A 23711-nucleotide genomic window follows, 5' to 3' on the forward strand; every position below is an offset into this window, starting at 1 on the left:
TGTCAGTGTTGTACAGTGTGCAGAGATCTCCTTTTGAATAGATCAGTGCAGTATTTGAAGCCATATTACGATATATGTCTGTGTGTTCGTATTAAGCCAGTCACTTTTAAAATTCTGCTGTTTTGAACAAACTATAGTGAAATGTTTCACATTAACTAACTAACTAAGCTTTATAAACCAGGTCCTCGGATTCTCTCTAAATACTTTGAACTCTTATTTTTCTGTAGAACTGAAAGAAATGCCATGTTTACTGGTAATGTGTGATAGGTTTATCTTGATGCAGTGGGAATCTTTAAAGACTAATGTTCCTTCATGGTAACTCAAGAAAAATAATAAGCGATCAGCTAATTCTGATTGTCTCTGACAAATAATGTTCCCAGATAGACCAGAATTATGATTTGAGACTAATTTTAGTATAATATTAAATTGTAAAGTATAATACTCCTGTAACAGAAGACGTGATTTCTTTGGAAGGATGTAAGAAAAATCCCAAATGTCAGTATTATATTCTCCTGCCCAAAATAACGTTAAGCAATATTTCTCTTTTTTTAAAAAAAAGGCTCACTTTACTCTAGGGCAGGGACGTCAAACTGCGGGGCCGAATGCATCACAGCGAAACCATGCCCGCCCCATTGCGGGCAATGGCAAAAAAAGTTGCAATGCATCACGACACATCATTGCGAGTTTGACACCCCTGCTCTAGGGCCTCCAGGGCTCCAGCATCATTGGAGCCAATTGTTGGATTTTACTTTTGGGGCGGGGGGGGAACTACCCTTTGAGCAGCATTGAAGGTGGTTTCTCTATACTGTAACATTGTCAACCAATGGTGGTGAGAGGAAGTGCTGCCATTTATTCTAATACAAGTTGGACACTTAAAAGACCATAGTACTTTCAGCAAACTGGGAAACAAAATGAGATTTCAAATTCTGTATTATGTCTACAGTGAGTGAGTCAGTCTTCAGTGGAAAGGAAAGTTGTTTCACTGAAACAGAGGAGAAAAATTTTCTATCTGGATTTCTTACATGCTAAACTGAAGCAACTAGTTAAATTAAAATTAATTTCCCAAACATATTTCCTCCTATTTTAATGTATAACTGCTGTATTGACTGAATCAATACATTAAACAAATTACAGATGTATGACTCCAGGATATTTCTACCTTAAAACTACCTTTAAATTTTTGAAAACCTAGCCTAGACGATCAGGGCTGTTTTGTAATTACAATAAATACAACTATAACACAATACCTCGCAAAGCATGTTTTCTAATATAATCAGAAAAAAGCTTCTAGTATCTTAACTGTTAAAATGGTAAAAAGCAATTAAGTCTACCTATCGTTAAGCCAAATCTAGGAACTACAGTTAACACATGCTTAAAATTACTTGCTCTTTCTGCATGGAAAAGGTCACATTCCCATTATATTTGTATTAAAAAACAAAACAGCTTGAGTGGATGACATTTTGTTCACAATCAAATCCAACAATACTGAAAAACAAGTCACACTTGGCCCAGCAAACTTTAGCTGGAATCGAGAAGACTGAGGTCAATCTTGAAATAGACATAGGGGTAATAGTCTTGATTGCTTAGCTGCAAGCCAGGGATGTCAACTGAAGTCTGGGAAAAGATTAAAATAAAGTAGGGTGAGGTCCTTCAACCTTATAGATAGGTGCTACAATTTTTATTGAATCCAAGGGGATACTTAAGAAACATCAATAACCATAACAGGAGCAAGTACTGTGAAATGAAAGACCTCAAACAAGCAGTAAATACAGATGTTAAATTGGAAATCCCCAGACTTAGTGTAACGAAGCTGATCCCTCATTAGAAGTCTCTAGATCAACAGTGTCAAACTGCTGGCCCGTGGGCCGGATGCATCATGCCGAAACCGTGCCTACCCCATTGCCGGTAATGGGAAAAAAGTTGTGATACATCGCGACACATCACGTGACATTGTGAGTTTGACACCCCTGCTTTAGATCTTCTGAAAACTTCATGGCAGATGTTACAGGAATAAGCCAATTTAAGGGTGGGGTAACTGCAGCCCTGGGGTTCCACACATACTCCGTTAGGGAACTATGGCACTTTTATAACCTATGGACTTCCAACTCCCAAAATTCTCATGCTGGCTTAGGAATTCTGGGAGTTGAAGTCCACAAATCATAAAGGGGGCATAGTTCCTCACCTCTGCTATAAATGATTGCTACCTTTTATTCAACAGCCTCCTGATTGGGAGGCAGAAGGCAGTGTCAAAAATGAGAGGAGGGGAAGGGTCAGAATAGGAGACAACTACCCATTTTGTCCTATGCTTCCCGCAGCCCTTGTTTGCCATCTACATCTTTTGGCGGGCCACCTGCAGTAGCATACTTACATCCATTAGGCTGGCTGCTGCTACTTCATCCAGATGCTTGAAAACTGCATTTAGTACTTCTCTCAACCTTTTCATAGATTTCTTATTAGGCTGAAGTAGCATTGTCTGGAAATTCACTGGTAATCCATACCTTGAACAAGTTCAATGGGTGTTAAAACTGGCAGCAGCAGAATGCAATGCAAGTTTTCACATTACCTATCAACTGTCCTCATTTTGCTTTTCTTTGTGACTAGGAGTTTTTAGTCTTAAACTGCATCAAAGATTGCTTATTTTCCTTATTAGCTCTATCACAACATTTGCCTAATTACAGTTTGTTTATTCCTGAAATGTTTTTAAGAACCACGGGTTACCACAAAAGTATGTTTAAAATCAGTGAGAAAGTCAAAACTGATCAACCGAGATCCGTAATGATTGAACCGAGATTGTGCTTTGCTTTAGGAAAAATGTACCCTGTGAAATTTCATGTTTACCTGAGGACAGATTCTGAAAAGACTCTTAGTGCCTTTATATGGATCCAAGCCACAAATGCTTCACTGAAGTTCACCTTTAACCATCTCAACAGAGGACCCTTTAATGAGTAAAATACAATATCAGATAATGGAAGAGCTGTAAGTGTAACTCTCAAAGGTTCCAAACTGAGGGCCCTTTTTTAAAAAAAAAAATCACAAAATAATATGAAATATGTGAGGAGCAATGTAATCCACTTTCTTAAATTAAACAGAGTCTTAAACTACATTTAGGTATTGTCATGCTTCCATAATACTTAACCAAAATGGCTAATTGTGATCCTTGGCCCCTCCCAGGAAGGATGCAGGTAATCTGATTCAGCATCAAGTGATTAAAAAACAACTCCTTGGTAGCAAAAATACAGTTGACATAGTGGGAATTTGTCATCCAGGCGGAACTTGTCACTTGTGGGCTGCATTGGCTTCCAGTTGCCCTCCAGGTGAGATTCAAGGTGCTGGTGATGACCTATAAAGCCCTAAATGGCATGGGCCCGGATTATCTGAGGGAGCACCTGCTGCCAGCGTCAATTTCCCATCGTCCTGTGCGCTCCCACAGGGAGGGCCTCCTCAGGGTACCGCTGGTCAAGGACTGCCGACGGGTGATCCCCAGGGGGAGGGCGTTCTCTGTGGGCGCGCCTGCCCTATGGATTCAACTGCCAACGGAACTCCGGACTGCCCCCGACCTTCGTTCATTTTGCCGGGACCTAAAAACCTGGCTCTTTGAGCTATCTGGTCTGGACTGAGGGGTTTTAATGTTTTTAAATTGTGATTTTAATTTTTTGCGGCTAGACTTAATTTAATTTTATTTTAATTTTATATTGTATTGTTTTTTTTTTTTTTTTTTATTGAAAAGTTTTAAAATACAGTTTTCCTTTAAAAAGCCCCCCCTTCCCCCTCCCTCCTCCCCTCCCCACCTCCCCCCTATCTCCCCCCTCCCCCTCTCCCTCCTCCCTCCCCTGCCTCCCCCCCCTACTTCCCCTCCTCCCCTCCTCCCCCCCCCCGACTTCCCAGAGCAAAATACAAGGTATATATCTAAAAAGCAATCATAAACAATCATATACTAACAATTATAAACTCTAAAATCCATCACTCTCTAGCTTATATAGAGTAAACCAATCCTTAATAATACTAAATATGTATAAAGAACTAAAATAAAAGAAAACTAGCGTCATTCCCATCTATGTTCTTCCACAGTTCACTATTTCCTAAACATATTCTCATTTACACATCACAAACACCTATCCCTATTAACCTCTCTAGCCAAAATAGGCTATAATAGATAATTCTTACACAAATTAACCCACATTAACCCACAAAACTTTCTTCCTCTTCCTCTGTAGTAAATTGTCCATTAATTCCAAATTAAAAATTCTGTTACCATACATATCATCCCAAAACTCTTAAGAACACAACTACCACTTGACTATCAGTATGTTGTGGAAGTTCCATAGATTTCTACTAGACCTATCTTCTTTTCTTTTTTGAGCGTTTTAAGGCAGCACGCGTCACCCTCTGTTCTCTAGGATCATCCAAAAGAGTTGCAGCTTGATCTCCTCCTGCACCATTCTCGTCTATCTGTCCATCTTCATCCTCTTGATGTTCTCCTTCTCCAGATCCCTCTGCAGCTTCCAAAAGTGTTGATGGGGTTGCTTTTAAGACATTGTTGTAAAAATCATGCGCTTGCTTCACAGTACCCAAACAGTACCTTTTGCCTTCATACATGAAGCTCAACCCAGCTGGGATCTCCCATCTGAACCTTATATCCCTTTGCTTGAGCTCTTGCACAAGAAATATAAAGTCCTTCCTTCTCTTTAAAATCTTTGGAGGAATTTCTTTTAAAACCAAAACTTCTTGACCAGCAATCACAACTTTAGTATCATAGGCAGCTTGTATAACTTCATCTCTAATTTCCCTTTTTACAAAATAAACCACCACATCTCTAGGCAGCTTTCTCTGTTTGGCAATCCACGAGTTCACACGAAACACTTTGTCCATGCCTTGTTTTATTTCAGATGCTGGATGGTTCAATACCACCTCAAAAGCCTCAGAAACCAGCTGCTTTAAATCTTCCTTAATATTCTCTTTTAGGCCTCTAATTCTAACAGCAAACTGCATCTGATAAAATTGGGCCAAACTCAGTTCGCTATCCATTTTGTCTTTGAAATCTTCAATTTCCAATACTTTTGCTTCTAATATAGCATTCTTTTGAGTCAGTTCTGCCACTTTGTCATCCAGCACCTCCACACATTTAGCTATTTTATGCACTGAGGACAAAATGTCTACCTTCATCTCTCTAAGTTTCTGTTCCATCCTTTCTTCCATTCTCTGCTCCAATTTCTCCAATTTCTCCTCCATCTGTGCAAATTTAACACCCATTGACTCCAAAATTAACTGGGTATGTTTTTCAAGATCCTTCGATGTCACTACATCTGGAGAATGCAACGCCTGCAGTAATGATTGTTGTTGCACCGGAGAATTTCCAGCACTCCGAAAAGTTCTAGGGGGAGGTTTAGACGCCATCTTTTACTTACAATTGTGTCGCACTTTCACTTTAAGTTTTAAGCAAAGTCCATCAAGCTCGAGAGTAAAATAAAATAATCCTTTTCATCTCTTCATCTTTCCCTCTTGTACTGCTCTGCCTGCTCTTTTCCTTTCATAGTCTCTCCTTCAAGCAGGGATGGTCGCAGACGCCTGGCTCTGCTCCATGAAGTCCGGAGCAGAGACGCTAGCCAGCTGGGAGCAGCCCAGGCTGCGGGGGAGTTCGATCCTTCAGCCGCCCAAGCTCCAAGCTCAGGCGGCCCCGGAGAACTCAACCCCTACCTGGGGGCTCACCCCCTCCTCTTCTCCCGAGGAGGGGGCTTCAAATTCGCCCGAACAGCTGATCGGCGCTGTTTCGGGCGAAAAATCACACAGCTGGGCGGCGGGCAGCCCGGGAAGGCTGTCTCCGGCGCCACGGAGCCACCGGAAGTCCACTCTATATTGTATTGTTTTTAAATTTTGCCTTGTAAACTGCCCTGAGTCCTTTGGGAGTAGGGCGGTATATAAACCGAATTAATAAATAACTTAATAAATAATAATATACGTCCAATCCTATTTTATGGCCTCCAGAACTCGCAATTGTGCCCCAAAAGTCCACCTTCTATTTCACTGATACTCTTCGATGGCATGTTTTCATGGGTTTCATACAAAATAAGGTCTGTGGAGGCTTCAGTTACCCATTCACTCCTTCAAAACCCAAGCCCTCCAAAAATGGGTGAAACATATTAGCCAACGACTGAAGGAGTCAAGCCTACAGTTCGTGGTGCTACCTCTGGCTGGGAAAAACTTGCAGAAGAGCTAGCCAACCCACCTGAATGGTGTCTGTTGGGTTGAGTTCTGTTCAGCCTTCAGAGGATAAGGATTTCCCCAGGCATTTGGGTCAGGAGGTTTATGCGATGTCCATTGCTGTTGTTATGGGGGGTTGGGGGGGAGGAGGTAGTACTAGTTGAGAGTGGGGGTCACTGTTTTATCTGTGGGCACTGAGGCTTGTGTTTTGTGGGTTGTGTGCTTTTAATCCTTATATATACTGCCCAAAGTTATTTATGTAAGATGGATGGCCATAGTAATCAAACAAAATTAGGTAACATCCATTCACAGGGAAGACATTTGAAAGTCCCATTTTTAGAAAATCAAGAGTGCTATTCCAGACTACATCTAATATTAGATTAAAACACTCTGTTGATGAGAGAAAACCGCATTGGTTTGTGCCTAATAAGGTTGTGTGTGTTTGTGTGCGCGTGCGCGTGCATCTGGATGCATGCATGCATGCACCTTTGAATCAGCATTGGCTTTGGTAACTGCCTGGACAAGTCCCTGCAGTTTTCTTGGCAAAGTTTTTCAAAAGCGGTTGGCCCTTGCCTCCTTCCTAATGCTGAGAGAGAATTTCAGGCCCAAGCTTACCCAAGTGGCTTTGAGCCCCAACCTAGAAGTCGCATTCTCCCGGTTTCTTACATGTTACATTAACCACTACAGCAAACTAGTTCTCAACCACACACATGCACACTCCAAAAGTGTACAGGTGTAACCAGACCTGTAAACATAAAAGTACAAACATAACAGCTGTATTCGCAATGTGTTAAATTTGGTTCCTTATTTTTTTCAGATTTAACCTGCGGTGCAAACGTAGGTCATTGATTAATTCATGGGTCAACGAGTCATGCGGATTATGGCAATGGATTAATTCAGCAATCGGGTTAAATGTGTTTTGTGAACAACACTTTTGGATAATGAATTGTCTTGGCTGTCATCCCAAGAATAGGTATAGCATTTCTGGGCAAACCATTAACAGTGAGATCATGTGGCAACTTGGCAAACAGTCAGCAAGTGGGGCACAGAAGTTAATATGCACAACTTGGAAGTTTACTCACATACTGTTGCTTCTTATCAGAAGCTAACTTCCTCATTTCGTCCTTTTCACATTTCAGTTCTTTTTCATCAAAATAAAATTCCCGCACCATGAACCTGAAAAGACATCACCTGGGCTTTTAGAAAGCTGTTTCCTGCCTGGGCTTTTGAACACAAATGCTCTTTTAAACCACAAGGTACACTTTGAAAGCTTAGCTGGGAAAGGCAGTGTGGGAGTAAGTCACATTAGACTAATTTTCAAGGCTTTCAGGAGCTCTTGTCATCTTTAATAAGCTTGTTTTGTTTTCAGCTCCATGACTCCCTCCTGATGCATCAGACTGGAAAAGGTGACTCATTAGCTGAAGTTATGAAGGGTTTCTTATTTTTCCCTATAATCCTGCCCTTCCTCTCTGAATTTAACAGCAACCCTGGGTGTTTTTGGATGGAGAGTCAGTGGTCAAAAGAAGTGATGATTTAGGCTGTAGAGGCACCAGTGGAGCTGGTGGGGGGAGGGGGGGAAGAATCACCAAAACATTCAAGAAGATAGGCCCAATTGAAGTCTTGTCTCTTTATATAGCCATCACGTGGTACATGAAAAAGGGCAAGACTTTGATTTTTTGATAGCCCCCAACATCTTCACTTTTTAGAGGCCTTCCCAATAGACACCTCATTAGGCAACAATCCAAAACATATTTGTATAAGAATAAATTGCAAGCAGGCACTCATGGTGTGCTAAAACAGAGTGTATCTTCCACGGATACCAGGTAGAGCTCAACCTAGGATTCTAATGGAGATTTCCTATCATGGTTGTAAGTCGTGATGGTTGTAAAAACAGGTCACGCATGTGACGAACCCACTTTTCACAGCGATTCTTAACCAAACACCATGGCTGTTAAGTGAACTAACGGTTTGCTATGGGTAAAACACGCTCATGTGACCAAACGCCACAAACAGCCATAAATGCAGGCTGGCTGCCAGGCACCTGACATGCAGTCAGGTGCCTGACTAGGGAGGTGGCTGTCTGAACTTCAGAACTGGGTAAGAAGTATCCTCAGGGAAATCCATCATAACTTTGACCAATCACTAAGCAACCATTTATAAGTTGAGGACCACCTGTAATCAAAGCCTAGCCCAGAGGGGGATCTCATACAGTACATAGAAGATGCCACCGAGAGAGCTCGTCTCTCACTTAGCATTATGTGGAAATCTGCAAGTGGTGGTGTTACTAGCAAAATGTTTGTAAATATTATGATTCAACAGAAAGGTAACCGAGTCCTCAAATTGTTCAAGGGTTAGGACTGTTCAAGGTTTAATATTGTAAGCATCAAACATTTGAGAATGATTGGATAGACTTAAAAAGCCATGGCATATTAAGACTGCCTTACTTGTCATCCATTCCTCAGTACCGTTCAGTGAATATAACTTGGCTAAACTGGATATTTTAAAATGATCTTCCTCTCGTTTCTATCTCTTCGGGGTTGACCTAGATCAGGGGTCTTCAAACTTGGCCCTTTTATGACTTGTGGACTTCAACTCCCAGAATTCCTCAGCCAGCTTTGGTGGCTGAGGAATTCTGGGAGTTGAAGTCCACAAGTCATAAAAGGGCCAGGTTTGAAGACCCCTGACCTAGATATTCAGGTATGAACATATTCTTAAACAAGTTTAAAATCTGGTTAAAACCTAGCTGGATGGCGTGTGTCCTTAACATACGCTAAATAGAAGTCCATTCATATAGCAGACTTTCCCCACTGCATCCTGGAGATTCATGGAAGGCGGAGAAGCATTGGCTGCCCCGTCTTCCTGTTCTGCTGATGCAAACAGGCCCACCCCTGGATCCATCCACGTGCAAATTATTCAAGAGCTCCGATGAATAACTGCACGGACGAGTCTAGTTTCACTTCAGCACAGGAGAAAGAGCCTGAACTATTTTGCTTTTCTGGCATAGAAGTAGAAAGGAAGCAGTACTTGTTCTCTCTGGCTTTGGTCTTAAAGTCATCAATCACTTTTCGGAACAGGGTGACTGTGAAGAGCCCTCCCTCGGCGTCTTCAGTGATCATCCTGGAAGAATCAAATACATGGCAGCTCCGGTTATTCTGAAACTTATCCTGCCTTTCCGTGATAGGGTGCCAAAGCAATTAACAATGAGTGTGTAATTGTGATTGTTAATAATTATAACCTGCCGCAATTGGTAATTGTCAGGTTCAATTACTTCCTCAGCAGTTTCTTAATCCACACAATAGTACTGTGATACTGTACACTCTATTGTTACATAGAGAATTTTTTTAGCTTCCATTTCACCCCCCCCCCAAGTTTTGTTTTTTTTAATCCCATTTATATCCCTCCCTTCTCCGAAGACTCAGGGCGGCTTACAATCTAAAGCACAAATCAATGTGCTTAGCAATAGCCTTCATTCTGTGATTAACAGAAGACACTGGGTTCTTCAGAAAACAATTGAACACACTTTCCAAAAATTGGTACCTACATTCCTCTTACAGTAACCCTTTCCTTTCCTTTCCTTTCCTTTCCTTTCCTTTCCTTTCCTTTCCTTTCCTTTCCTTCCCTTCCCTTCCCTTTCCTTTCCTTTCCTTCCCTTCCCTTCCCTTTCCTTCCCTTCCCTTCCCTTTCCTTTCCTTTCCTTTCCTTTCCTTTCCTTCCCTTCCCTTCCCTTTCCTTTCCTTTTTCTTGGCAATAAAAAGCAATCTTGTTATATAAGAAGAAATATCAAAAAGAAATACTCAGCAGCTTTAAATCAACCTCCCCCAGCATCCTTTAAAACTTTATGCAATAAGACAGTATTAATATTTAATACTTTTTAAAAATAAAGAGATATTTCTTGTCACAATTTGCAACAGTCCAAATTCTTTCTTTTTCAAAATTCCGAGTAGAAGAGGAGACTCAGCCATGTCTAATCCTATTTAGGTTCCTTCAAGAACCCCCCCCCCCACAATATTCATATTCCAGAATATCCAAATCAGAAACATGCCAATTTGGAAAAATTTTGAGCAAAGCATTTCCAAACCAGAATATGATGACGACTCCCAACGATTCTTAGCATAAGGCTGAAATATGTTCGAGAAACAAGGCAGTCCAAAAGTTGTACTTACTTCGTAGAGCGAGGAACCACCATATCCGAGAGTGATTCATATGTTTTTTGCCACTGCACATAGCTTGATCTGCAACAAGAGAAATTTTGTACAGTATCTCTGTATAAAGTGCTACTTTAAGCATAATGATTGTCACTTCTCTTTACAGAAATTCAAAAAATCTTAATGCTAAGTTGATGGGGGGGGAAGCACCACAGGGAAATCGACCCTGTGTGACAAGGTTGTTCAATTTCCATCAGCTTGAGCTCTAGGCAGCATCTTCTGTGCCAGATTCCAAAAGTGGCTAAAACTGTGCTATTCTCTGCAAGGCACTCATTTTACCCTTTAACCAAAACTTTTAAAAAGAAGAAGAAGAACTGAAATTTTAAGCTCCACTTAGTCTCCAATGGGAGAGCACTGGGTTTCCTGAGCTGCATTTTTTACAGGCCAGAAATCCTGGAGGACACAGGTTGCCCGATCCCCATTCCATTTTTTTCTAAGGGTTAGCCAGCTTCCAGTGTAAACGGTATAGCATTAAGACCCTTGAATTGTCTTCCCGAGTGAGCTGACAAAAGTGGATTCACCAGCTGCCTGCAATTAGTGCAGGTTCGAGTCCCACCAGGCTCAAGGTTGACTCAGCCTTCCATCCTTCCGAGGTAGGTAAAATGAGGACCCAGATTGTTGGGGGCAATAAGCTGACTTTGTAATAATGCCGCTTGGGGGGGTGGGTGTGTGAAAGCCCTAATAAGCAGGCATATACATAGAATGAAGGCTACTGCTAAGCTTGTAAGCCGCCCTGAGTCTTCGGAGAAGGGCGGGATATAAATGTAATAAAAATAAAAATAAAATAAAATGGTGCTGGGCCTAAGACCTGAGAGGTGAGCATTCAGAGTTCATACTGAAGTTTCCATATTTGGGGAATCTTCCTAGGCTCATTGCAATTATCCATTCTAACATACAGGCAGTCCTCGACATACGAGTGTAATGGAGCTCGCCATTTACGGTCGAATACTGTGATACGTTGTAAAATTATGCCTTTTTTCCCCAGTGGTCATTAAGTAAAGGTGGCAGTCGTAAAGCGAACACTGCGGTCATTAAGCGAACCAAAGTTTGGTTTTGCACAACTTTGCCAGAAACTGGAAGTTGTCAGGTTTTTATAAAGTGTGGCCATGTGACTGCGGGACATCGCAAATAGCTGTAAATGCAGCCTGTCTCCAAGTGTCCAAAGTTCAGTCACATAACCATGGAGGGAGGCTGACCATCAGTACTTTGAAGTCCCCTTTTTTGGGGTAAATCATAACTGGAGGGGCTACTGGAATATCGAGTCTTGTCTACAAGGATTCCATGATGCTCTTCTTTCCCTTGTTCACCTTCCCTTCTCTATATCTACCTGAAGCAACTACTAATATGGAAACTAGTCAAGGAGAGAAGCAACCTAGAACTAAGGAGAAACTTCCTGACAGTTAGAACAATTAACCAGTGGAACAACCTGCCTCCAGAAGTGGTGAATGCTCCAACACTGGAAGTTTTTAAGAAGAGACTGGACATTCATTTGTCTGAAATGAAATGGTATAGGGTTTCCTGCCTGAGCAGGGGGTTGGACTAGATGACCTCCAAGGTCCCTTCCAACATCATCATCATCATCATCATCATCATCATTATTATTATTATTATTATTATTATTATTATTATTATTATTATTATTATATGGTGATGGGGAGGAGCTGAGGAATTGTCGATAAATATCAAGCTCTATTCCAATGGGTTTTTCTTTTGAGTAAGCATAAACAAAAGATGTTCTGTGTGTGCCAGCATCCTTGGATTTATTTTACAAAGAAAAAACAGCATCTACAGTTTCGAAAAATAAAGAAATCCTCACTGCAACGTGGTACAGGTAGTCCTCGACTTACGTCCACAATGGAGCCCAATATTTCTCTTGCTAAGTGAGACAATCTGGTTTTCCCCATTGACTTTGCTTGTTGCAAAAGTTGATCACCTGACCCTGGGACACGACAACCGTCATAAATATAAGTCAGTTGCCAAGCGTCTGAATTTTGATCCCGTGACTATGAGGATGCCACGGTGGTCGCAAGTGTGAAAAACAGTCCTAAGTCACTTTTTTCAGTGCTGTTGTAACTCCAAACACTAAACAAACTGTTGTAAGTCAAGGACCGCCTGTATTCTGAATCTGTCATGTGGAATGCTCATATTTACAATGCAGGTAAACTTCACTTAACAATCACAACTGGGACCAGCAACTACATTACTAAGTGATGCAGTCATTAAGCGAGACGTGACTGCAACAGACTTACAACCTCACTTCTGTCTGCCACAGTTGTTATGATGGTTAAGTGAGAGACCAAATGACCACAACTTGCGATTTTACCGCCAGTTTCTTCTTAATCAGCTCTGCTTCTCGGAAGCCAGTTATGAAAGCATGCAAATGGTGATTGTCTGGCGATGGGATGCTGCAATGGCCATAAATTTCTGCCATTGCAAAGTGCCCAAATCTTGATCATGTAGCACAGGGATCCCCAACCTTAGCAACTTTAAGACCTGTGGACTTCAACTCCCAGAATTCCCCAGCCAGCCATGCTGGCTGGGGAATTCTGGGAGTTGAAGTCCACAGGTCTTAAAGTTGCCAAGGTTTGGGGGCCCTGATGTAGCTACAGAAATGGCTGCAATGGTTGCAAGTGCAAGGAGCCAATCATAAAATTACATTTTCAGTGCCAGAATGACTTCAAATGGTCACTAACCAGGCAGCCATTATGCGAAGAATACCCATAGATACATGCACGGTGTGAATTTGAGCAGAACGGAGCCGAGGATCTTATTATAGGCAATAAAGTCTCCTGCTCCAACCTTGTCCCTTTCCACTAACTCTTTGGTTAGTAGAGGACTTTCTGCCAGTTCACTCCACCAAAATCTTCCTGGCAAAACTGGCATAATGTATACAGAGAATTTTCTCTAAAATACCATGTAAACCTTGAGCGTTACAATTCAATCCATCCATAGGAAAGCCAACTTTTTCTTACTTAGGAACTACAACAAGGAGAGTGATGAGATACTCGGAATTCAACACAAAGTCTTCCTTGTTCACTATATCTGTTAATGTCCGGGTCAAAAGATTTCCTCTGGGGACAAAAAAAAAGGCAGAAAAGTTCAGCAGAGGGTTAGCGCACCATTTATACTTTCTAAATGTTAAGTAAATGCTTAATTGGATGATTAGAAAGAAAATGTTTTCAGGGAATTTTTGGACAAACTTAAAAGCAAATCCAGCCATTATATACTGTATAGTAAGCTTAGAGGAACTAGGCACTTTTTAAAAATTCTATTTAAACAGATTAATTAATTAATGCAGATCCACTAAAGAGCTGACCAGAGAGCCAATTTCATGCAATGATTAAGGCCCTAGGCTAGAAATTGGGAGATCATGACTTTTACTCCCAGCTTAGGCATGAAACCAGATTAGGCCAATCACCCTCTCTTAGCCCTGGGAAGCAAACAATGGCAACTTGCTGACTTCTCCAGACAGAAATCATCAATATTGATCCAAAAGCACCAAAACCCCACTCCCTGATTAAGCCCATATTACTTGTCTGTATTACTATATTCCAGTGCAGCTAACATGTTAAGACATCATCATAGGAAGTCAGTATCTGTCATGGCCTCCTCGAAGCCGGGGTCTGAGGAGGAGGAGGAGGAGGAGGAGATGGAGCTGGGACCGATGGAGGGAGATGGCGCTGCCTCTCTGGCCCAGGAGGAATGACCAGAGGAGGTGGACGAGGCAGTCCCGGGTCCCTCGGAAGGGTCGCCAGGGAAGAAGAGAGGGTGCAGGATGACTGAGTGAGTGGGGAGGAAAGGGCTGGCAGTAGAGCAGAGGAGCGACGGAGCTCCAGAGGCAAGCAACTGCCTCCCCCACCCAATCCCTGAGCACGGACTACTCGACCCGACTACTACTACTCAGAAGGAGGGTGCCCCGCTCCTCTTGACAAGGCTCACCTGAGGAATACGATTTAAAGAGAGGCCGGCCGTGGGGAGCAGCTTTTGTCGGGAACAAGCATTGCATTTTTCTAGCCACACTTGCTGTTACCAACATCTTGCTGCCTTGCCTTGCCTTGCCTTGCCTTGCCTTGCCTTGCCTTGCCTTGGCCCTGGCTGGACTTCGCAGTGACCCAGCTCTGCGATGCCCAGTGACCAAGCTTCCTGAACTATGCTGTATGCTGCTTCCCTGGACTTCTAGCAGCCAATAACTATTGGAGGTGTGTGTGTGTGTGTGTGTGTGTTTGTGTGTTTGTGTGTGTGTGTGTGTGTGTGTGTGTGTTTAGAGGTTGCTCTTGGACTTGTAGTGAATGGTGGGAATTTTGAGGGAAAGTTGGAGCAATAAAAGGAAGTTAACCCTTCACTTCGGCTGTGTGTCGCTTCTGTGCCCAGCCCCGGGTCATAACAGTATCCCAATGTATACAGAAAACGCAATTCATGAAAACTTATCTAAACACATACATCGTTTTTCTTTCCAGATTCTGAAGATTTCCTTTGATGTTGTTGTAGACAGCTGCTCGGCTTTTCATGTCTGCTTCAATCTGTGTAATTTGCTAAACATAAAAAGGAGATCCAGCTGAACAATGTGAACTCTGCCTCCATTTTGAAGTCGAGCGTTTTAATCATTTCATACATGGAAAACTCTACAGAGAATATAGATTCCGTTGTTAGGCTTACCAAAGGGCCAAAACTAAACTTATTTTCCATTTTAGTTGCAATTTAAATACCTACATCTGTCTTTCTCTCTTAACAGCAGCTGGAGGGAGAAGAGAAGGAAGAAAATGATTTATCCTTGCTCTGTTATGGTCTTGAAGAAAATCCTTCCTGGTCCTAGGGTGAAACCCCTCATTAAACGCACACTTGTCATTCAGATTTACAGATACAGAAATAAATGCCTTCTCTCTCTGCTGAAAACTGCTGTGTGACAGACTTGTGATCGCTTCTAAGACAGACTTAAAGTATATATTTAGAGTTATAAGCTAAATAGTCTCCTTAAGTCACAGGAGATACTACTTAGGACGACATAGATATTACATATTTATTGTTTCTTTTCTTCTCAGACAAGAATTTCTTTGCGGGGAGAAAGATGAGGAAGAAGATATTTTCATAATGCTAGAATTTGACAGTGTGGGAAAAGGCCCTAGTTTGCTTTCTGATAAATTTCAAAGCAAATCAGTACCCATCATTTCCAGACCTGGGTTCCTAAGGAAGCTGTCCTAAGCAATTAAATGCACTTAATTAACTGCATTTTATCACCATTTCCCAGAAACAGCTTTTATAAGGTGCTTCTCAGTATAGGAGAAAGGAGGGGAAAATGATGATTACCTTTGCTAATCCTTCTGAAATGTTCTTCAGTGGCTGTTTTATTGGATACTTGGCCATGTCCCATTCAAACTTTGTGAGGTAACTAACCAGGTCAACTGAAATGATAAAAATAAATCCAGTGAACTGCATTATTCAGGGAACTGAATTATTCTGAGAATAAAGTATTCTTTTTGCATGAAAACCTACATTCAGATTAGCTTGCATTTAAGATATGGCTTGGATAAGGATTGCCATTTTATATTTATTCCCTTTTCCAGATACTAATCCAGATCTGAAGGCCCACCATACCAATTGTTTACAATTTAAAAATATTCACCCAGTTAATTTCATGAAGAGGAATATATTTATCTTAGTTCTCATCTTGTCAATATAGTTAGCAAATAAGAGAATAAAGATTATGATTAAAAGTAATAGGTTTAATTTAGGGCAGGGTTAGAGAATCCATGGCCCACACAATGTGTCACTGAACTAAAATGCTTCACAGCTACAACCAGCAAGAACTGGAGTCCTGAAAGATATAGTTCATATTGGCTTGGGAACCATAAAAACCCCTAACTTATTTTATATATTTGAAAAAACTGCTTAAGGCACCATGCTAGAAACCGGGAGATTGGGTGTTCTAGTGCTGCCTTAGGCATGAAAAATTGGCTGGGTGACTTGAAGTCAATTGCTCTCCCTCAATCGAACCCATGTCACAGGATTGTTGTTGTAGAGGAAACAGAAGATATGTGGGATATGCTCACTGCCTTGAGTTATTTGTAAAAATAATAAAGCCAGGATACAAAAAAACAAACAAAATATTTACATTGGAAGGGGACTGCTTTTTTTTATAAACTTATTATCAGATGTTGGGGTTATTTCCAGAGGGATTAAAAAAATAACATGTGCAGAGACTATCTAACATACTCATAGTGTGCAAAATCTCACGTAAATTTCACTTGTGTCAAAAATCTACCAACCTACATTACTCTGCATGAACATAAAAGCTGCTTGAAATGAGATATCCACAGATTTTCCTGCTTGTTACAGGAGAAAAATCCCCCTCTGCTTGACTTAGCTATAGCTCTTCAGTGGGGATGGAGCTTTTAAAATGTTAATTGGATTAGTATTTCAATAAGGACCAAATTCATAACTATTAATGGATGCATAAAGGGCCTTTTGCCAGGCAGTGGGAGAAACCAGAACTAAAGGAATACATGAAGGGTTGGATCCTGAATTGTATGCTTTAATGCTGGGATCCCCGCTGCAGCCCTCCTTGTACCACCCAAAAGCTTTCAAGTGACCTTTGCTGTGACATCAAAAGTAGCGTGGAGATACTGCAGGAGAGCAGAAATAATAATAATAATAATAATAATAATAATAATTATTATTATTATTATTATTATTATTATTATTATTATTATTATTATTATTATTATTATTATTTTAATTTTTATACTGCTCTTCTCCCGAAGTACTCAGGGCGGTGTACAGGGCAATACAATAAAATACAATATATAAAAATTAAAAGAAATATTAAATACAGTAGCCCAATTAAATAGATTAATACAAAATGTTAAAATACCCCTAAACCTATCAGACCAGGCCGGCTTGTTCAAATAAATATGTTTTTAGGTCACGTCGGAAGGAGCGAGGGTCAGGAGCCATCCGGAGCTCCACCGGTAAACGGTTCCAAAGGTCTGGCGCGCCCACAGAGAACGCCCTCCCCCTGGGGGCCGCCAGTCGACACTCTTTGACCGACGGCATTAGGGGGGGACCTAATGTGGGGCAAGGTACTTTTTTTAAAGCCATTTTTTAAATAATACACGTGTGCAGGAACAAACAAATGGACAAACACACACAAACATCTGGAGCTGAAAAAAAACAGAAGAAAGTACATTCAAGGATGCTTCTAGAGTGACACCCCAGCAACTTTGTGTAGTTTTTTAATGAGGCCTTAATAACAAACCAAAAAGGAATTATTAAGCGAAACCGAATATGTGTGCAAGAAACATATGGGACTAAACACTCACAATGCATTTGGATACGTACAGAGTCAAAATCCAGATGGTCTAAGGCAGGGGTCTTCAAACTTGGCCCTTTTATGACTCATGGACTTCAACTCCTAGAACTCCTCAGCCAGGCACGCTGGCTGAGGAATTATGGGAGTTGAAGTCCATGAGTCATAAAAGGGCCGAGTTTGAAGACCCCTGGTCTAAGGAAATAAATGACTGACAGGCACGTAAGCAGGTGTGGTGACCTCTGCCTTGGTGGACAGTGTGTCTCTTTCAAATGCCTACAGCAATCACCTTCCTTTGGGTTATCAGACTGGCTCCCTGTTGGTATCTCAAAGCCCTTCTCTAGAGTGTTGCTTCTCCTAGAAAGAGTCACCTTACCTTCTTATATTTCCTGGGTGCGGAAAAACTAATGAGCACAGCAAGAATTTAGGACTTGGAGATCTGAAATCAACAGGCTTCATCTTCTATAAAATATGTAGGAGACAGCTCAGTAGGGACATTCAAGAAGCAAATGGACTCCTTCCAAAGATGTTTGTAAAATTCCTAAGTACACACTCCTAAGTGCACCCTAAGTGCGCATGGTGCTAACTAACTGGCGCTTTCCTTTCCCTTCAACTGGGGGTGTCCAACCTCGGCAACTTTAAGACTTGTAGACTTCAATTCCCAGAATTCCCCAGCCAGCATGGCTGGCTGAGGAATTCTGGGAGTTGAAGTCCACAGGTCTTAAAGTTGCCAAGATTTGATACTCCTGCCTTAAGCCTCTCTGTCTCCTTCCTGAAAGGAAAGGAAATGGATTTTAAACAGGAATATTCCACCGTGCCGCACTTCACTGTAGTTCTCCAATATTTTTTCTGTACTCATTTCTTTTGAATAAACCATGAATGCAAATAATCCATTACAGAACTATAACTTGTGACTGTCATCTTAAGTGCACAGAGAGTGCTTTGCTCACAGGGTCTGCCCCATTCATTTCAACAGAACTCCCTGAGGTGAGTTAGGCTGAGACAGAGTGACTGGCCCAAGGTCACTTAGCTGGCTTTCGTGGCTAAGGCAGGATTAGAACTCATGGTCTCCCTCATATTATGGATTAAAATATATAAGTGGGTTTAGTGTTGTTTGAAAAAGCACGAGTCCTGTACTGCAGGGGAAGAGTCAGGTTCTGCCAACAATGTGCTCTTATGGTCTGTCAGCAGTAGGTGCATGACAAGCTTTCCAATGCTGCTGCTGCTGACAAGAATTATTATCCCCACTGGGCCGTGCTCCTAGATCACTTTGTGTAGCTTCACTTCTTGTGACCCTTTGCACACCCCATCAAGGACACATATATCCCCCTTGATAGGGGAGGACAGGATAGTCTGTCCCCTCTATTTTGGCTTTGACAGCGGTAGCTGCCATAATGATATCTGTTGTGATTATGTGTAGACCATCCAGAATGGTGTGATTAAGGAGGTCAGTTTTGCCACACACATGTTCTGCGTGGTTCTCTTTTGGTTACTGCCAGATGCTTAAAATGGAAAGTCACTTGCTGACACCATCGGAACTCCTGTTTCACCTCTGTTGCTTGTCTTCCATACTTGTGGATCCAAGTTACCTTGGAACACAGGGTTTGCACTTTTTCAGGACAACCTACACATGTTCAGAAATGATCTGACTGATAAATTCAAGTGATCCAAGGAGCTCTGGCAGTGGTCCCTTCCACTTCTTCCCATGTCCCGATCCCCATGTCCATAGTCCTCAGCTTATGACCATTTGTTTAACAAGAGTCAGGAAGTGCAATGTCCTTGGAAATGGTGCTTTACGGTCCATAAAGCACTTCCAACCATCACAAAATGTTGCACCACCATCCCCACAGTGACATGATCATGATCTGGGTGCTTGGCAATCTGTCTGCACTTACAACAGTTGCCATGTGCCTGCAACCATGTGATCATCATTTGAAGTCTGCTCTATTGGCTTCCCCAGAAAGTCACTGAGGAAGCTGGCAGGGAAGATTGCAAGCTGCTGCTGCCACCTGCCGAGAGAACACCTTTTCACCTCTGGGGGTGGCTGAAAGAACTGTCTGCCAAGGGGAGCTGAACTCCTTCAGCAGAGTGCAGAAATGGAGCTGAAATCCTTAAGATTTCATCTTTTCCTGAGTCCCACGGAAGGAGTTTCCTTCTGTGCATGGAGGGAAGATGAAATCCTCCAGCAGGCAGCTCTTTCAGTGAGCTTCCAGAGACAAGGGGAGCTGAAATCCAAGCACAGCAGAGAGAGGCTGCGTGGTAGAGTAATGAGCATGGACCTCCTCAGGCAGGTGCAGAGAGGCAGGTTGGGAGGCCTGGCCTAGGTTGTGTGTGGAGTGTCTCTTTGTTCGAGGGCTGAAAAACCTGTTTGGGTTTTAGCAAAGAGGATTTTCAGCTTCTGAGTGGAGAGACAGAGCAGTAACGAAATGAGCATATGATGTCTCAAGGGATGAGGGAGGCCCTGGGAGACACACAAGTTTGTTTAATGACTGCAACTGCAAGTGCCAGGATTGCATCCATTAAGCAAAGCAATCATGTGGGCATCTTGCTTAATGAGCACTTCACTCAACAACTGAGATTTTGTTCCCAGTTGTGGTCATAAGTTGAGGACTAAGTGTAAGTCTGGCAACTTCATAGTGGGCTAATCTGCCATTCTAACCAATCATCTAATTCACCCATCCTCACTCCCCACCCATGAGGGAAATAGATTGGTGACTGTTTCCTAATCAGCAAGCATAACATGGTGGACATGAAATGAAACAAGGGGAATCACCACTTCCTTTCCTTAAAATGGCTACAATAGCTACATAAGGAAAGTACGATGAGCCAGCGAGAATTTAGACTGGCAAAGGGACAGCATTGCTAATGCCAACATGGTGTGTGTTGGGGGTTTTGTTTTTTGTTTTCCCCTTTAAGGACTAATGAACAGCCCTCACCTGTGAGGAAGAGCCCTGGGTATAGTAGACAAGGGCTGCAAAATCTAAATAACTACTAGGTGGCAGCAGCAAGTTATGTTTGCTGCCCCAAACCCTCATCTGAATTTTTACAGCTTAGATCCAGTAGCCTCAACTGATCTACTGAGTAAAAAGTACAATAATTTGTTTTGCACGCTTAAGAACACTGATGATACAACTTATTTATTTTATTTTATTTTTATTACATTTATATCCCGCCCTTCTCCGAAGACTCAGGGCGGCCTACAAGCTTAGCGGCCTACAAGCTGATCATAAGAACACAGATGCATGCAAAAAGTTTCACACATTCCAGTAGTCACCACAGTTCCTTTCACTATACATGCAGAGTAAGTTAAAAAGAAAGAAAGTTAAGTTAAAAAGTTAAGTTAAAAAGAAAGAAAAAGACCGAGGCAAAGGAAAAATCATCAGTAATCTAGGATGCAAACCTGCAGTAATCTGAGTCATAGGGAGATGGTGATCAAGCTACGGGGTTGTTACTAGAGAAATCCATCGTAACCTGATCACTGTACCCCTACAACCAGATGTGGGCTCCACTCTATTATTAAAAACACTAGAGCATGCTGGCCAAGACACATTGCCACCCAAACACAACATACCCTTTAGACATTTCATTTTGTCCTTTGTGCCTGAAATATAGTAAGTGCAATTATTGATCTTCAAAAATACCTGACTTAAAAAGTAATCACTTGGCATCCTTATTTCTGCAAGATGTCTGCCAAAGAACAGAATTCCATTCTGGTCTTATGCTATCGATAGTCATTTCAACAGTTCATTAAAGGTAATTTTCAGTAGATTGCACAAAAACCTCTGTGTGTAGGTATGAACTAACGCTGCATTTGGAGCAATTCATGTCCCACTTTAGCCTGTGAAAAGCTGTCAATTGCAATGTTCTTGAGACATTGCAGTTTAAAATGTCATTTTAGCCTGAGTTGATTTCCTTCTGTTATAGTAATTTTTTCTTGTGCTAAGTGTTTCACTGCTGACTGCCGTTAAGGATTTCTCCGTATCATTAGAAACCATTAAATACTTTGTGATCTGGAGAATAAATCTGTATGGAATTGTAGAGTAATAGTCATCTCTCTGGGAATCTGGACTCCTTATAAAACAATCATATTTTTAATCATATATACAGTGAAGAAAAAGTATTATTCTCTAAAACTAGAAGCACCATCTAATTTTCTAATAAACGAGCATATTAATTCCAGCGATTCTTTCTGGAAACTCAGTGAAAACAACAAACAACATCCAAACTCAACAATATATCCATGATTTCAAGGCCTACCTCCATTGGCCAGCAGGTTTTCCTGTACTTTATCTTTTGAATCTTCTAAAACTTCTCCAATATACTGGGCAATTTTCTTTATTACACTTCACACAAGAACAAAACAGTGACATTTTAGTTCAATTTAATTCGAGAATCATGAAATAACTTACTAGATAGTAAAAAAAAAATCATTTTCATAGTCACTAAAGTGAGAACCAATGTGTAGGCAGAAATGAGCAAATGACAGATCAAAACCAGTGATGGATTAACAGGGAGTTTCAATAACAACAAAGGGAACTGGCTATTTTTTTAAAGTATGTGTTGGGTATGGTACAAAATATCTGTTGAGTTCTGGTACTAACAATAAGAAAATACTTTTTTCTTTCATTCTAAGTCAGACATGTCAAACACAAGGCCCGGGGGCCAGATCTGGCCCGCAAAGTGGTTTCATGTGGCCCGCGAAGCCATCCTGGAAACAGTGAGGGAACGGCCCCCACTGCCTTGGCCCTGGCCCAGAGACCCTCCTTCTGCCAGAGACCCTCAGATCTGTCCCACTCCTGCCCAGGCCCCCATAGGCAACCTTGATGCGAACGATGTAGAGTTGGCCACGCCCACCCAGTAGGCCATAAGCACTCTAGCCACGCCCACCCAGTAGGCCACACCCACCCTGGCCATACCCACCCGGCCCCCTGAGGGCAACTGCAATGCTGATGCTGCCCTCAATGAAATTGAGTTTGACACCCCTGTTCTAAGTGCATGACTTCCTGTTGATTTGTCCCCAACTCTGATTGATGGAACTAATAATTCAGCCCTAGTAAGTTCTTTATGTTACGAAGTCTGTTTCCCAACTGCTCTCGTTGTCAAGAAAATAAGGCATGGCTTGTTCAAGAAGAGGAAAAAGCACACCTGGAATCAGAGTGTGTATATATGTAGTTTGCTTCAAACTGTAGCCTACAAGCAACCCTACAAGCAGCACTTTTGAAGCCCATGGGATCCACAGATGCTCCTTTCTTTCGGGTGTGCGTTTGTGCATGTAATGGAACACTGCTGCAGCAGAACTGGAAAAGTCCAAAAGCGCTTCCTCCAGAATAAACGTATTTAGAAATGGGCATTAACTTGCTTTTGAAGTATTAAGTCTCCACCCAAATTCCCCAGGATTCTCATCTTTATTCTATACCATTTTAACTTTGGTGAGCATTTAAAAATAGGTTTGCAAGGAGAGCGGGTCATCCGAGATGGAAACAACTCAAGAATGGATGGGCAGAGAGCATCAGAATACCACGGGCTGCTTCAAAGTGACATGGAAAAATACTCAGCCTCCTTGTGTAAATAAGTAATAAAACTGCAGGGAAACAAGAGACCCTGAAAACTCTTGCCCCTTCCCTGCCACGCTGGTCAGAAGCAGCGCTGGCTGGTTTCTGCTGCCTAGCTAGATGTACCAGCATTTCCTGCATATGTTGATCTAATAACAGTTCCACTATCAACCTGCTTCTCTGCAAACTGTAATATAAATGCTGAGTTCATTGGCCTAGCTTCAGACCAATTCCTCTTTGTCCATGGACTTCAGCATCTGTTGCTTTCATTTTTATAACACCCTAGCCTCACACACAAGTCTGTTCTTTCATCAGATGAGCTTCCCCGGCAGACTTTCGGCTTCTTCTATAAAATGATGCAGTTAATACAAATGTGGGTTGAATCCTCATGGCAAAAACCTTGCCATTATGAGGCATCTCTTCAGCTGCCCTTGCCCTTTGGAAAATCTTGCC

The 23711-nt window shown here is 41.8% G+C and overlaps 1 protein-coding gene across 9 annotated transcripts in view; it reads right to left on the reverse strand.

The window, feature by feature from the left end:
* Positions 1-914: 914 nt before the first annotated feature.
* The window catches only part of ATP6V1C2 (ATPase H+ transporting V1 subunit C2), a 28043-nt gene continuing 5246 nt past the window's right edge, over positions 915-23711 (reverse strand). For all 9 annotated transcript variants that reach the window (XM_081313277.1, XM_081313276.1, XM_081313281.1 and 6 more), the window contains 10 exons: positions 21964-22049; positions 15708-15802; positions 14844-14935; positions 13376-13474; positions 10362-10430; positions 9223-9315; positions 7281-7374; positions 2839-2936; positions 2369-2498; positions 915-1614 (listed from right to left, as the gene is read on the reverse strand). In XM_081313277.1, the coding sequence (XP_081169403.1) occupies positions 1519-1614; positions 2369-2498; positions 2839-2936; positions 7281-7374; positions 9223-9315; positions 10362-10430; positions 13376-13474; positions 14844-14935; positions 15708-15802; positions 21964-22049 (952 nt within the window). In that variant the 3' untranslated portion in view covers positions 915-1518. The remainder of the gene's footprint in view (positions 1615-2368; positions 2499-2838; positions 2937-7280; positions 7375-9222; positions 9316-10361; positions 10431-13375; positions 13475-14843; positions 14936-15707; positions 15803-21963; positions 22050-23711) is intronic.

Source organism: Vipera berus (genome assembly GCF_964194415.1).
Source record: "Vipera berus genome assembly, chromosome: 1".
NCBI classification, from domain to species: domain Eukaryota; kingdom Metazoa; phylum Chordata; class Lepidosauria; order Squamata; family Viperidae; genus Vipera; species Vipera berus.